A 15,373-nucleotide genomic window follows, 5' to 3' on the forward strand; every position below is an offset into this window, starting at 1 on the left:
GTTATCAATCAAGCTAGTTGATTGATAATCTTGGTTTTTTTGAGGTTTAACTGCAACCCGGCTTTTGCACTTTCTTCTTTCACCTTTGTCATAAGGCTCCTCAGCTCCTCCTCGCTTTCAGCCATCAAAGTGGTGTCATCTTCATATCTGAGATTGTTAATGTTTCTTCCTGCAATTTTAACTCCAGCCTTGGATTCGTCAAGCCCAGCACGTCGCATGATGTGTTCTGCATACAAGTTGAATAGATAAGGTGAGAGTATACAACCCTGCCATACTCCTTTCCCAATCTTAAACCAGTCCGTTATTCCGTGGTCTGTTCTTACCGTTGCTACTTGTTCGTTTTACAGATTCCTCAGGAGGCAGACAAGATGTCTTGGTATCCCCATACCACCAAGAACTTGCCACAGTTTGTTATGATCCACACAGTCAAAGGCTGTAGAATAGTCAATAAAACAGAAATAGATGTTTTTCTGGAACTCCCTGGCTTTCTCCATTATCCAGCGGATATTGGCAATTTGGTCTCTAGTTCCTCTGCCTTTTCTAAACCCAGCTTGTACATCTGGCAATTCTCGCTCCATGAATTGCTGGAGTCTACCTTGCAGGATCTTGAGCATTACCTTGCTGGCATGTGAAATAAGTGCCACTGTACGATAGTTTGAACATTCTTTAATGTTTCCCTTTTTTGGTATGGGGATATAAGTTGATTTTTTCCAGTCTGATGGCCATTCTTGTGTTTTCCAAATTTGCTGGCATATGGTGCATCACCTTGACAGCATCATCTTGCAATATTTTAAACAGTTCAGCTGGGATACCATCGTCTCCTGCTGCCTTGTTATTAGCAATGCTTCTTAAGGCCCATTCAACCTCACTCTTCAGGATGTCTGGCTCTAACTCACTGACCACACTGAGCTATCCCCGATATTATTATCCTTCCTATACAGATCTTCCGTATATTCTTGCCACCTTTTCTTGATCTCTTCTGTTTCTGTTAGGTCCTTGCCATCTTTGTTTTTGATCATACCCATTTTTGCCTGGAATTTACCTCCGATGTTTCTAATTTTCTGGAAGAGGTCTCTTGTCCTTCCTATTCTATTGTCTTCTTCCACTTCCGCACATTGCTTGTTTAAAAATAATTCCTTATTTCTTCTGGCTAACCTCTGGAATTTTTTATTTAATTGGGCATATCTCCCCCTATCACTGTTGCCTTTTGCTTTCCTTCTTTCTTGGGCTACTTCCAGTGTCTCAGCAGACAGCCATCTTGCCTACTTGGTTTTCTTTTTCTTTGACACGTTTTTTGTTGCCACCTCTTGGACAATGTTGCGAACTTCTGTCCATAGTTCTTCCGGGACCCTATCTACTAAATCTAGTCCCTTAAATCTATTCTTCACTTCCACTGCATATTCATTAGGAATATTAGTAAGCTCATATCTAACTGATCTGTGGGTCTTCCCTATTCTCTTTAGTTTGATTCTAAATTGTGCAATAAGAAGTTCGTGATCTGAACTAGTCAGCTCCAGGTCTTGTTTTTACTGTCTGTATAGATGTCCGTCACCTTTGGCTGCAAAGGATGTAGTCAATCTGATTTCGGTGTCGGCCATCTGGTGAGGTCCATGTATAAAACCGTCTTTTTGGTTGTTGGAAGAGAGTGTTTGTTATGCACAGTGAGTTGTCGTGGCAGAATTCTATCAGCCTATGTCCCGCTTCATTTTGTTCTCCTAGACCATGCTTACCTGTAATTCCAGATGTCATTTGACTGCCCACCTTAGCGTTCCAGTCTCCTGTAACGAAAATAACATCTCTTTTTGGTGTATTATCCAGTAGGTGCTGCAGATCCTCATAGAACTGATCTACTTCTGCTTCTTCAGCATCTGTGGTTGGGGCATATATTTGGATCACTGTGATGTTAAATGGCTTACCCTGAATTCGAATTGAGATCACTCTATCGTTTTTTGGCCCTAAATCTGGATCCAACCTATGTGGCAGAGTAGGAAGAGCCATTGCCTAAAAGGATGGATGCTTGAGAATGTCCTGGTATTATAGTATTTTACGAGTCTGAAATAGACCCAGTTTGAATCTAAGGATGTCTCTAATCATTATACTAAGCTGTAGCCTTTGAGGTACTTTATGAAATTAAATATTATTACTAATTAAGTTGCTGAGTCTTGTTTTGAGGAGGAGCAAAATAAATTTTATTAAAAAAACAAGTCAATAAAACTAGAATAGAGAAACAGACAAGTGAAGGGAAAAACACACACTTTACGTTTATATACAAAAGAGCAAGTATATATACAGAAAAATAACTGCATCAGCAGTAATCCTGATTACTCTTACTGCATAGAATAATCACTTCTTTTTTAATTAAAGAGACACATGTATTTTGTCCATCTTTCCAATGACCTAACCCTGTCAACTCTCAAGCTGATTTTACCAGATTATCCTGTACAAACCAGTGTACACACACATTCCTTATCTCCATACCATGGTTAGGAGACTGGGAGTGCTATTGGCTTATATGCTCCTTTCCCTCCTCTCTGTATTAATCCCCACCCTGTATTTATCTTAACCATGTTGCAATATGTTGTCTGCATCAGCACTAACCATGGTTAATGCTAATCCTTTTCCCCTCACTTGCAACCAGTTTGAAACCAGGGCTTGAAGTGGATCTGCAAACCCTGGTTATGAAACTGGTTAGTACCGATGTAGATAGAACATACATCATAGAACAATAGACTTGGAAGAGGCCTATAAGGCCACTGAGTCCAACACTATGCCATGGTTAAAGCAAACCAAGGGTGAAGAAAGATTATTTTTGAGATCAGGAACATTAAATCTGTACCAGACTGAGGTGCTGCTTCCTATGTAATGGCTTTGAGAGATTGGGATACTTTCGTGGAGTATCTCTTCATCTAAAAATAGAAAATGAGATGGGCTCAGGCACACAATGGCTTGTACGGCTGGCATACTGTTGAATTTCTTTGGAAAACATGCTATATACAGGTGGTCTCTAAAGTACTCATGCAAATAACCCCTTCTGTGTTATGCTTACATTGGGTTTAAATGCCCAATGTAGGAATGAGTCTACTACAGAGCACAATAGAATCCTCAGCTTCGACGTGTTTTTTTTAAAAAAGAAAAATCAACAGTGTAAATTTGTTTTGCTGAAGGTTTCATAATTTGTTGGCATAACTATATCTAATACTCAATTTTCTTTTAAGATATCTATAGAGTATTTCACACATCTGAATGCAATTATTTTTAGGACATCTATACCACTGTTAATAAGGTGCAATGGAAGCCTATGAAGCATATAGATGATCAAATTTATGTTTCAAAACACAGTATGTTGAAAACATCTAGCCAAGCACAGGTGGCACTACAGAAAGAATAGCTGTGAAAGGTATTTCCCATTTATTTCTTGAAACCAAATTAAAGAAAAAAGACTGCAGATGAATTCGAGTTGAGTACTTCTTGTTTAGAATACCTTAATTAAACAAGATGAACGGTATGGTTTTATTAAGCATTTTAGCTTATTACTGAGCGTCTCAAAATATTAATCTCTAAAGCAAAGAGTCCCTGAGCTCTAGTTATTACAAGTGTTTATCTTCTTTTTTGAATTAAACCTTTAAAACACCCCCACTAGATTTCTAATATGAATTCAACCAAGTATAATTCTCCTGAACACATAACTCTGAAGTTCACCTTTGACAAGCTATATTTAAAAAGAATACTCAAGTGTTTAACTTTTGAGCCTGCATACACAGAGGGGGGCTTGTGTATGGGGCTTGTTTGTGTTTTCGTCAACTGAAAACATTTTTCTTTTTGAGCAAATTTTTTAATTACGTGTCTTTTTGGTGGCTTGCTGATGCATTGTTAACTGCCTCCAACCCCATCTCTCAGACTTTAAATTGTCATAAAGGATTTCAATGGAATTACTCCTATACTTCGGTTGCTCGAATTTGAACCGAATTGTTTTATACCCTTAATCGCTGTGTCTGGAAAGAAGTAACACACAAGAAAGTAGAACTATCACTGCACATAATACTGAAACCTAAAACGCCTGTAACTTGATTTTTATCAATATACACTAAACCTGGAAAGCCACAAAAATAATCATCCGATGATGCATCTCAGTGCAATTCATGAAAACATATGCTATAAAATTTTTGTTAGTCTTTAAGATTCCACAAGACTCTTGTTTGTAAAAAATAATCAACAGGACAGTAAAAAGCTGTTACTGAAGCCCAATTGTGCCCCGTTCCCCAGCACAGATTCTGTACACGACCACTGAAATCACTGGGGCATTTCCACATGAGTCTAATTAACAAAACTGTGTACATTTGTAAAACACATTACACACATCTTAGGTCAGGGTTTTGATTCTGTTTTTAGGACATTGTATTTTCAGGAAGTCAACGTGTAATACTGAATACGTGTCAAGGCACCTTTTATAGAGGTTTGTGATGAGTATCAACTCCTACCTGCCATGTCCAATTCAAAGCATTTGAAATCTTTGAGCGTGTGTGCTTCCTTTCTACCAGTCCAGTAGTCCTCGTCATTTAAATGAAGGACATCAGCAAGATACCCTTTCCCCTATCCTGAAGCATAATTTTAAAATGCGTTTTAAATGCCCCATCATTTTTAACATTTGAATTCCTCCCATGCTGTACACTCCCCTTCTCTTGCACTGGAAAAAAGATCTGATAAGACACAATTTTTAAAAAGGGCTAGGGGAAACCAGCACAGCTAGTCCCGCGTTCAGCAAAGCAAGAATTACTCTGTACTTGTATACAGGTGTAATATACTATCACAGACTTTTCAGTAGTAGTACACAACACTTGGGACTGCACCCCTTTCCCATCACAGCAATGCATGCTGCCTAGAGAGCCACCCCTGGAAGTTAGAGATCCTCTAGAGAGGGATTCAATAAGATGCAAGGGGATGCAGCCAGAAGTGAAAATTTACTGCCCACCCCTAAGAATGTTTCTACTCATGCAAGTAACCTCTGTGAGGATACTTGCCAAAGGCAAAATGCAGCCATTGTACACTTTGTGTAGAAAAGCTTAGAACTCTGCAAAAACCTTCTGTATATCTTGTACCTGTGCAAGGAATATTCCACATGATTTAGCCCATTACTTGTAAATGACCAGAAAAAATGGATTTTCAAGTAAGTGCAGCAAAGCAAGGACCTAAATAAAATATTTCTTGAAAACAATAGATTCATTATGCAGTAGTCCCTTTTTACTGAGCTGGTAAGACACCTTCACTTATAACTCTCAGTGGGGGTACCCCATTTATGGAATTTTCTCCCTGGAGAGGTGCACCTTATGCTTACTTTGCTATCTTCTCATTGTCAAAGCCCTTTTTATTTTCCCGAGATGTTCAATTTTGTAAATTATTAAGTTCGTATTGCTACCAATTTTTAATCAGCTGTATGATGTTTTTTTTATATTGTTAATTTTGTGTTGCATTTGTTTAATTTATTCTTGTGTACGCCACCTTGAGAATGTTTACATTGCAGGATAGCATAGAAATTTAAAAAATAATTAAATTATAATGAGGGATAAAAAGGAAAAAAGAAGTTTTTGCATTGTACATACTACCCAATATGTTTGAATGGCCTACATGCTTTCAGCTTGTGCTCCTACCAATTTACGCTATATTTGTAAGGGGAAATTCAGAGAGTCACAAATAAGGAAAGGATACTAAGTTTTTTTTAATAAGGGCAACAAAAGAAAAGTCATTTTCACCAGTATAGATTCACATTACAGTACATCAATATTGACAGCATTCTCTTTCATCTATTTTTGGTACATAAGATGGAACCTTTCTACATAACCTTCGTAAGGCTTCAGTAACTAAGAGTAAAAAACCTATTAGTTTACAATTTCTTTAAAAAATTCTGAAAGACACAGCAAGTTCTAAACTTTAGTAGTGCTACCCATACACAACTACCTGGTTTCAGAACCCAGTAAAAGCCCCGACTCTCTTTCAAGGAAGCTCTGCAACAGTGAAGTTGTGCAATATGGATGTGGCTTACCATGACCCCACCACCACCCCAAAAAACCAAAACAAAAAATAAAAACAAAAAAACCATGGCACATTCTTATTAAAATTTTGCAATGTAAAAAGTTACAAACATACCTAACCAAATAAATAATAATTAAAAATGAATGTATTTGTTAAGTATCCTAAAACCACTATGTAGAATAATGGCCACTTTCTCTCACAGATTATTTACATGGTAATACCCAGCTGAGGGCACACTGCTACAAAACGTGTTAAACAAAGAGTAAACTTGAAATGTTTTCCTTTTTCCATAATAAAAATCTAGCAGCTTGACTAGCTAATGCTGTTGTGTGTGTTTTTCCATGAAGAGTTTGGGAAGTGTTTAATCTATGTCTTCATCCAGTTCGCAATTGTCTTTTTCATAAATATCTTTTACTAAAAGAACCCGTACAAGCATGTTTTCCAAAGTATTGCGATCCACTGAGGTGGAGGTGTACCAGACTGGGCTGTCAGAGGAAACTGGGCAGACTGGCTGCAAATAGAACACATCCATCCTTTGATTGAGATTTGGCAGGCTGAAAGGGAAAAGGAAAGTTTAGAAAAGTACAAGCTTAAAGGAAGAGAATGCACATATATTGCATATAGATGCTATCAGTGTACAAGTGCAATTTTAAGCTTGTATCCAATGATGGCTTTCTTTTAGCCTAAAATGCTTCTGCTCATGCAAGTTGTGGCCTTCCCTTACCTGCCACAATTCTCCACACTGTATCCCAATCTGTTCTGGAAAGTAGCCCAGCTCTCAGGAGCAATGTTTTGGGAGGGATGGGGGGTGGGGTGGATTTAAGTGGATAGTGTCCTGACTTGCACTAGCAGAAGCACTGTCTGTTAAGGCAAAGCTGCAATTAGATACAAACCTCTGACTTAGAAATATGTCAAAATAGAAGAACAACTACCTACTGAATGTCATCTAAGGATTTTATAACATGAAATCCAGTACTTAAAGCATAATCCACATTGTGAGAAGTTCTAGACATGTGCTTCATTAAAATCAGCATCTCTAAAATGTTAGTGTATATTGTATATTGTACAATATATATATTCCACAATATATATATTGTATATATGTATATTGTTCACCCTCCATACTGGGGAGAAGAATCTTAATTGATAAAACATCCCAATCCCACCTGGAAGCACAGAGAAGCAACTGAAGTCACCAGACTAGAGGTAATAGTATACTGTTGTATTTCTGTGTCTCATGTCATGATTATTGTGAGATTTCCAATACATGCCCAGTGCTCCCTCTATTGGCCTTTCAGCTGAAGCAAGGGAGATACAGCTAGAAATAAAATGACTTTGGTGTGAGGTAATTTGGTGTGAGAGATAGCCAGAAGCAGACGTGTTGCAATTATTTAAAAAAACAAAGGATAGTGTGAGAAGACCCGAGCCCTTACAGTCATGCAGACAGAGAGCCATTATGGATCTCTGGTGTTGTACAGACTGGCTGAGGTGGCTGGATATGGGTGCAGACTGTTTAGGTGCAGGCTCTTACCAAGCATGGTTGCAATTATTAATATTGATATAGCAAACCTACATTTCTGTCTCTTTGGGGATGTTTTCTTATGCTGAAAGCAGCCCTTTCTGCTAAAAGGCCGAGCAATTTATAATACTATACATTAGAAACAGTCAAGAGTCAGATTTACTATGCACACCATCATCATCATCATCATCATCATTTTTTAAATACCTCTTAGATAAGTAGCATTCAAACATTTTTACAGGACACCTAGAGGGATCTGCTGTGTTTTCAATTTGTTCAAATACTGGCTCATCATCTTCATGCTTCCTCTTTCCAGTAGTAATTTTATCTTCTAAAATGGGAAACACGTAAAAGGAAATTGGAAAAAAAAAAAAAGAGACACTCAGACTAGAATTAATGGACTGCAAGCTGAAAAGCTACAATCTCATGAAGTTGCAACTACTATTTATTTAATTAATTAATTTAAAACATTTCTTGGCCACCTTTCAGGGCAGAAGCCCTCCCAAGGCGGCTTACAACAATATATAAAAACAGTTTAAAACTTTTGCAGTCTCCTAAAATGAGATTTGGGGCTATTATTTTATACAGTTAAAGTGTTCTTTCAGTGACTTTTACCAATGCCATGTTTACACAGTGAGGCACTTTTACAGAACAGACTTCCCAGGAAAGATCCAGCCATCAAGAAACATGTTGTTGTTTATTCGTTCAGTCATTTCTGACTCTTCGTGACTTCATGGACCAGCCCACGCCAGAGCTTTCTGTCGGCTGTCGCCACCCCTAGCTCCCCCCCAAGGTCAAGTCTGTCACCTCCAGAATATCATCCATCCACCTTGCCCTTGGTCGGCCCCTCTTCCTTTTGCCTTCCACTTTCTCTAGCATCAGCCTCTTCTCCAGGGTATCCCGTCTTCTCATTATGTGGCCAAAGTACTTCAGTTTTGCCTTTAATACCATTCCCTCAAGTGAGCAGTCTGGCTTTATTTCCTGGGGTATGGATTGGTTTGCAGTAATTATTCCCCTTCCCCCTTTCCTAAATAAAGGCCCTGCCTTTACAAGCATCTCTTCACAAACAAAAAAGATGTAGCAAGTTATTAAAATAGAACTTCATCAGGTAAAAAGAAATGTTGAGAATTTGCAGAAATGGGAGCTACATGGACCACTAAATCATATTTAAATACAACTGTTCATGTTAAACCCCAAACAGTTCTTATGTTACGTCTCAAGCACAGTCATCAAGCTCAGACATTTTTGGCATGTTTAGACTGAAGGGATACCACCATTTTGACAATTGATTAGTAGAGTCACAGCAGGGGACCTTCTTTTCATTCTTGGGTCAGTGTCTGCTGTGCTTGTACTACAGGCTCTCTTGTTCCTTCTGTATCTTTTCCCCTGGTTTGGCACTATAAGGGAAGACAGCCCTGTGTCCTCAAACCACTCAACAGCTCCTTAGCTCACTTGTCCTTGATTCCATATGAAGGAAGGGGAAGTGTGAGGTGCACTGTGACAGAGAAGAGTGATGGGGTGAAATGTAAAAGGTAAACAGCACATGGTCAAAAGCTTTAAAACGGAATCAGCAATACGAATCTTTTAGGATTTACTGCTTTGCCATAGCTTTGAGGAAGGGCTGCACCTCAGTGGTAGATTACATACTTGGCATAAAGATGGTTTCAGGTTCTAGGCAGAGCTTGGAAAGATCTGTCAGAATCCCTGTATTTATTTATTGATCACAACTGGAGAACTGCTGCCCGCAGTCAGACAACACTGTTAGTCAGACCAAATAAGGCCATGGTACAGTGGCAGAGCACATTTTGCATACATACATTCCCAGGTTCAATCTCCAGCATCTTCAGGTAGGACTGGAAAAACCTTGGAGAGCTGGTCTCAGTGGGTCTCTTCAGACAACACGTTAAACCATAACCCTTTTGCAGCAAATGGTTAGTAAGTGTGTTTAAACCGTGGTTGTGTAGCCACCATGGTTAGGAATAGTTCACAAAACATGCTAAGTTGTGGTTCACACAACACACTATACCATAATGTTTAGCTCAAGACCCTTAACCACCATGGCTTAGTATGTCTTCTGAACATTCAGTGTCAACAATACTGGTCTAGATGGACCAATGGACTCAGTATAAGGCAGCTTCCTATGTTCCTAAGGGAAGTTTCTTTGTCCTCTTTCCAGAGACAGACCTGGAAGTTAAACATGACAGGGCCCTCCACTTGGGCTAGAGGCCAGTGTTTACTGGAGAAATTTTGTCTCAAGTCTCAGAATGATGGCACACCCTTTCTACAACTGAAGAAGAGCACAACTCTTCAGCCAAATCAGCTCCATAGATGTCAGCAGGCTTCTAAAGCTGGCAGCCCAGTGGGCTTTCAATTGGGCAGAATATTCACTTTGGAATGTTATATTACCTTCATTATCCGTTCCACACAGGGAGGAAACCTGATATCGAAGACAAGCTTTGCTTTCCATTGTTATAGGATTTTTCTTCCAATGTCTATAAACAGTACCAAAAGAAAGTCTTAAGTGCTGCTCCACTGTTTTCAGGCCAAAATACTTGGTGTTGAAGTAGAACAGTGTATTTAGAAGGGCGACTGGAGAGTGAGATCCTAGCTGCTTTATCCTCCAGAGATAATCTTCTTCAACGCGAGAAAATATTGAACCTGGCAGGAAAAATAAAGAGGATACAGAAAGAATCATCCTGCAAATGTGGCTGAGCTGCATCTTTCAGCTTCAAAGTAATTCAAATACACTTCTTTAAGAAAAGAAAAAAAAATAGGTTAAACTAAACTAATTTGTTCATATCTCTCAGAAATGTCTTGTACAAAATAAAGTTGCATAGTCCCAGCTCTTTAGGCTTAAAAATTAACTGAAAGTTACACACATTTATAATCATGATAAGTTTCATAGAATTTAAATATTTAAGGCAGTATCCTATACTGCTTCTGTGTCTCTGCTGGTTCTATTGAGGTATCAAAATGGATTGCTAACACAACAGGAACTACCAGTTCCTAAAATAATCACAGAAACGAGCAGCAATGCTCATTTCCAGAATGGATACTGTCCTTAGACTCTCCATATACTAAAAAGGTGAATAAATTTAATTACACTGGACTGAAGTGCATAAGGAATGTAAGTTTAGAAAGAAGGGACAGAAATGACCAGAACAAGAACAGTTACCATCTGGAAGTATGCTTGGTTGCCAGCTTCTCAGTATTTTATTTATTTCCTGCTCAAAGGTATGGTAATTAGGATCCAAAAAGATATTAACTTTTCTATTGCTTCCATTCAGATACTATAGAAAAAGAGAAGCATAAAATTTAGTATACTTTAACAGCAAGAACATTCTACAAATATCAATTTCTTTTATGCATGCATATTTATACCACCCAAATCACAGGGTAATTTGAAAGTAAGCCATCTTGCATATGACAGCACTATTCTGACAAGGTAACAAATGTGTCTCAGTTCAGCAACTAACAGGCTTGTTGAAGGTAAACCTATTGGGTTTGTTTTAAACATGCTGTTCCTGTCCCAGAAACAGATCTTGTATGAAGTGAGGCCCTTTGATCCAGCAGAGGCCTAAGTTCAAGGAAAGGGGCAGGGGGGAGAGGTGATTTTCACAGATCCTTCCCAACCCCTGCAGCCCCCCCTCCCCCCGGCACCACTTCCCATGCTGTTCTGGACAGTGCTCCAACAAGCTATTTCCATAAACCATAGCTTGGAAGTTAGTTTGTTCAGAAACTGACCACAGTTTGTTATAAACCAACGAATCTAAAACTGCACGCAATGTCAAGCTGAGATTCAGGGGGACATAAAAACTAAGTACGGTCGAACTCTTCCTCTTGGCCTCATGAATCAAGATAGAGGCCACACTAGAGGCCTTCAAGAGGCAGCTGGACAACCATCTGTCAGGGATGCTTTAGGGTGGATTCCTGCACTGAGCAGGGGGTTGGACTCGATGGCCTTGTAGGCCCCTTCCAACTCTGCTATTCTATGAACCTGAGCTTTGCTTGAGTTCATTTGAGTTTGTATATGTCATGCTAGACCATATTTTAATGTGATGTATGAAAGTGGCCAGATAATTCCATCGTATGCCACACCAAGCCTTTTATTAAAGCTAATCATAATACCCATCCCATATAGATTAACATCATTATTATTACTTTTACGTTTCTCACCTCCTGAATCCCAAGACACAGATAATAGATACTGTCTGGTGCATAGCTTTCTCCATTTGGTCTTCGGATTTCATTTACAAAGTGTGCCAACCCAAAGTTTAGCTCATTTGAAGTATGAGATACAATGTCTTCTTTTAATTTCACTGTCTTTGCTGCAGTGCAAAATATAAAGAGTAATCTAATGCAATCACTTTGTAATAAAATAAAGCGTCCAGCATAAAAGTACAAAATAAAGATAACAATGCTTTCAAAGAAATTACAAATACTACCATAAAAGCCGGTCTCACACACAAAATATATAGAGAGTTTTTCACTAAAACTGTCAATTTCTATAGTACTTCTAATGCTTAGCTACTTGGTACTCATAATAATTATTTCAGATAACTTGCTATAACCCCATGTCACTGATCAGGCTCTGAAACTTACACCACCCCAGTAAGCCCATGGCAAAGTCAGAATCTGAACCCAGGTCCAAGATCAACACACTTATCTACTGGAGCACACTGGCTGTCTTTTAGGCCTAAGACTTATAGCTAAGTAGGAAATACTTACTTGATTTCAGCTCATCTAATACTGGCAGATCTTCATCTAGATTCCTAGTTTTTACCCAGTGTTTCCATGCATTTACACCATATGCATACTTGAAGGGAAAACTGCACTCTGAATTCTCAGAGCTATCATCCTGAGAGTGGTATTCTGACACTGCTTTTCTCTTCGCTCCCTGCCATTAAAACAGACCTGTAAATATTACTGCTTATTAACATTGAACTTACAGTTAGTAATTCTACTCTCTACTATGGATAGATGAAATCCAAATAAAGCATAACTACCAGCTGCGAAGCAGATTTTTAAAAACCAAGGTAATACTTGAGGCTTCACGGATCAGCTGGTTAGTTCCTTAAACTATAATCTCTTTCAAGAACTGTTCTGCACTACAGTAAAAAGTTGGTTTCATTTTGCAGCAATTATTATTTATTTAATGTATTTCTGAATCACCCCTACACTCAATGAGTGCTCAAGGAGGTTTACAATAAAATAAGAAAAACAATAAATCACACAATTCCAAACAAAACTAAAACTAAACCAAAATGATAAAATACATACATCACAATAAAACAAGAGGATCTTCCAAAACCAAAGAGCAGCATTAATCACTAAAAGCTTGGTGGGACAGAATAGGTTTCTTAACCAACTGGTTGATAGGCAGTTAGAAGGGAGTGAAGCCGACTTCCCTGGGATGGGAGTTTCATAACCAGGGCACTGCTATACAGGAGAGCCCATCTCATGTCCCCACACCAAATTCACCCCTCTAGGAGGTGGGACATGTAACAGAGCCTCAAGTGATGAACACTGGGCAGGTATATACGGGAAGAAGAGGTGTCTCAGATATTCAAGCTGGCTTAGGACTCCATAGGTAAGAACCAGCAGCTTGGACTGGTTTCAGAAACAAATTGGTAGCCAGTGAAGCTAGTTCAGGACTGGTCTATAAAATGCACACTAGACAAAAGCCTGGCTGCTGCATTTTACACTAGCTGTAGTTTCCGAACAGCTCCATGTAAAGCACACTACAGTAACCAAAATGCAAAATGATTAAGTACCACTGTGGCCAGACTATGGGGACAATGAGGGCTTCCTTAGTTATAAATGGCTCCCGAACAGGGATCCATGCAGGTGCAGAGTCTGTATGTGTGATGCACAGAAACCATGCATAGAATGATTACTTTTATAGTGCCACCAGTATAACAGCACTTTACAGCACCTTTTTCAGAAACAACACCCCCTCCCAAAAGATTTAAATTAGCTTTCTGCAGTTGGAAAGAGTTTTATTTACGGATTTGTCCAAAATTTTGTATCTATTTTAAACCTTAGATGTCCAATGGTTGTGTTACAAGTCCTTTGGATAAGGCAGATTAGATGTATGCACTGAGAAATCCAGTTCTTTACATTATTGTTTTAAAAGTTATTCTCATAAGGGCTGATCTGAGGCATTTTGGTGCCTGAAGAATAAAGGTGAAATGTAAATCTCTCTCAGTTTAATATGAGGCATGAGCCACTGAGAAGTTCTCTTGAGGAAATGAAGGAAGCTGCATGAGAACATTTTCATCTCAGTGAGGCTTGTGCAGGAGACCTTCTCAATGAATTTGGCCCTGTTGGTCACACTGTCTGCCTTCTACCATTAATAACACCCAAAATTCACCCACTGGGTCTCCCGCCCCACCTTCCTTCATCGTAGGCTCATTTCAAGCTCTCATTATAAATATGTCATGCAATGTTCATTAGAACATGTTTCAGTCACATTACCTTCTTTTTAGTTCGAGGTCTTGGCTGTTCCTCGTATTCCTCTCCAAAGACTGGCGGCAGCAAAAATTCATTTTCCATGTCAAGTTCCTCTGTTGCTGCACATATATTAGAAGTGCATTCCCATAAGAAATATTTTAACATGTAGTCTAACACTGATTGCATCAGGTGTATATAACTGATGGAGGCATTATTTATTGTGCAAGGTATTGTACATATTATTAATCAATATTGGTAGCTATTCTACAACAACTGCATTACACCAACATTCTAAGAACATGTATGACTTTCCATAAAAGTGAGCATGCTGGTTGTTTTAGTAGCATTTGGCTTACCCAAAAATAATTATAACTGACTCCATATCCATTGTTTCACAAAGGAACAAGCAAACTACATGGCCACTGTTGGGTTTCTTCAGTATAGAAATTTATTGGTGTTAAAGACGCGTAAAATTAACATCTCTAGTCACTTGATAGAAGAGCAACATTGTCTGCCCATTCTGTGCACACATCACTTTGCATGTGACTCTTTATCAGTCCCCTGCAGGCCAAGAGATATTAGATTGTATCCAGATTTAGGCAAGTGCAATGGGCTGGTGGAAATGGACATCCTCTCCTCACCACAGCCCTTATCCCTAAGTGCTGCAAAGGGGGTCAGAGGACCTGCTGAATGGGATAGGCGGTGGTGTGGGGGGAGGAGTCTGAGGTGGAAGGGGCAAGCTGGGTGAGGGCATCTATTGTGAGCAGAGCTCTGCTTGTGGAAGATGCCTTTGCCCGATTTTGGAGGGATCCACACTTTCCACTTCAGTCCCATCCCCAAGCACCACAGCCTACCTTCCTTAGCAGCCTGATCTTCTGTATAGCATGTTTGTAGGGGCTGGAAAGGCTGCCATGGGCAGGCAGGGCTGGGGAAGTCCATTTCCTCCAATCCCAAGACTCAGTTTCAGAAGGAAAAATGGCTTTGAGTAGGACACTTCTTTAGGTTTTTTAACGTAAGGAAGAAGAAAGTGGGGGTTGAGTGGGTGCAATGAAGATGAACTATGGATCTTTAGTGATGAGGTATCTCAAACTGAAGGTGAGGGCATTGGAATAAAGGAATTAGATACATTCAGAGAAGAAGGTCAGTGACTGGTAGCCATAATAGGGTAGGTGGGAATGAGTGGCCCACATTCAGATGCTAGGGACAAGGAACAGATATGCCTACCACCATTACGCCTGGTGCGTGAGCTTCTGAAGAAGAGTAATTGGCCAGCTATTGGGGAAGGCTGATCCAGATGGACCTTTGCTCTGGTTCAGCAAAGGCATCTCATAAACCTGTTTGTAGAATTGTTCTACGCCAGCCCTCTCTCAAGGT

The 15,373-nt window shown here is 39.3% G+C and overlaps 1 protein-coding gene across 5 annotated transcripts in view; it reads right to left on the reverse strand.

Annotated features, from left to right (window-relative positions):
• Positions 1–5,689: 5,689 nt before the first annotated feature.
• The window catches only part of ZMYM2 (zinc finger MYM-type containing 2), a 75,009-nt gene continuing 65,325 nt past the window's right edge, over positions 5,690–15,373 (reverse strand). For all 5 annotated transcript variants that reach the window (XM_063127047.1, XM_063127050.1, XM_063127049.1 and 2 more), the window contains 7 exons: positions 14,024–14,118; positions 12,275–12,443; positions 11,723–11,874; positions 10,722–10,836; positions 9,953–10,204; positions 7,754–7,877; positions 5,690–6,581 (listed from right to left, as the gene is read on the reverse strand). In XM_063127047.1, the coding sequence (XP_062983117.1) occupies positions 6,389–6,581; positions 7,754–7,877; positions 9,953–10,204; positions 10,722–10,836; positions 11,723–11,874; positions 12,275–12,443; positions 14,024–14,118 (1,100 nt within the window). In that variant the 3' untranslated portion in view covers positions 5,690–6,388. The remainder of the gene's footprint in view (positions 6,582–7,753; positions 7,878–9,952; positions 10,205–10,721; positions 10,837–11,722; positions 11,875–12,274; positions 12,444–14,023; positions 14,119–15,373) is intronic.

The sequence above is a fragment of the Elgaria multicarinata genome, chromosome 5 (genome assembly GCF_023053635.1).
Source record: "Elgaria multicarinata webbii isolate HBS135686 ecotype San Diego chromosome 5, rElgMul1.1.pri, whole genome shotgun sequence".
NCBI classification, from domain to species: Eukaryota; Metazoa; Chordata; class Lepidosauria; order Squamata; family Anguidae; genus Elgaria; species Elgaria multicarinata.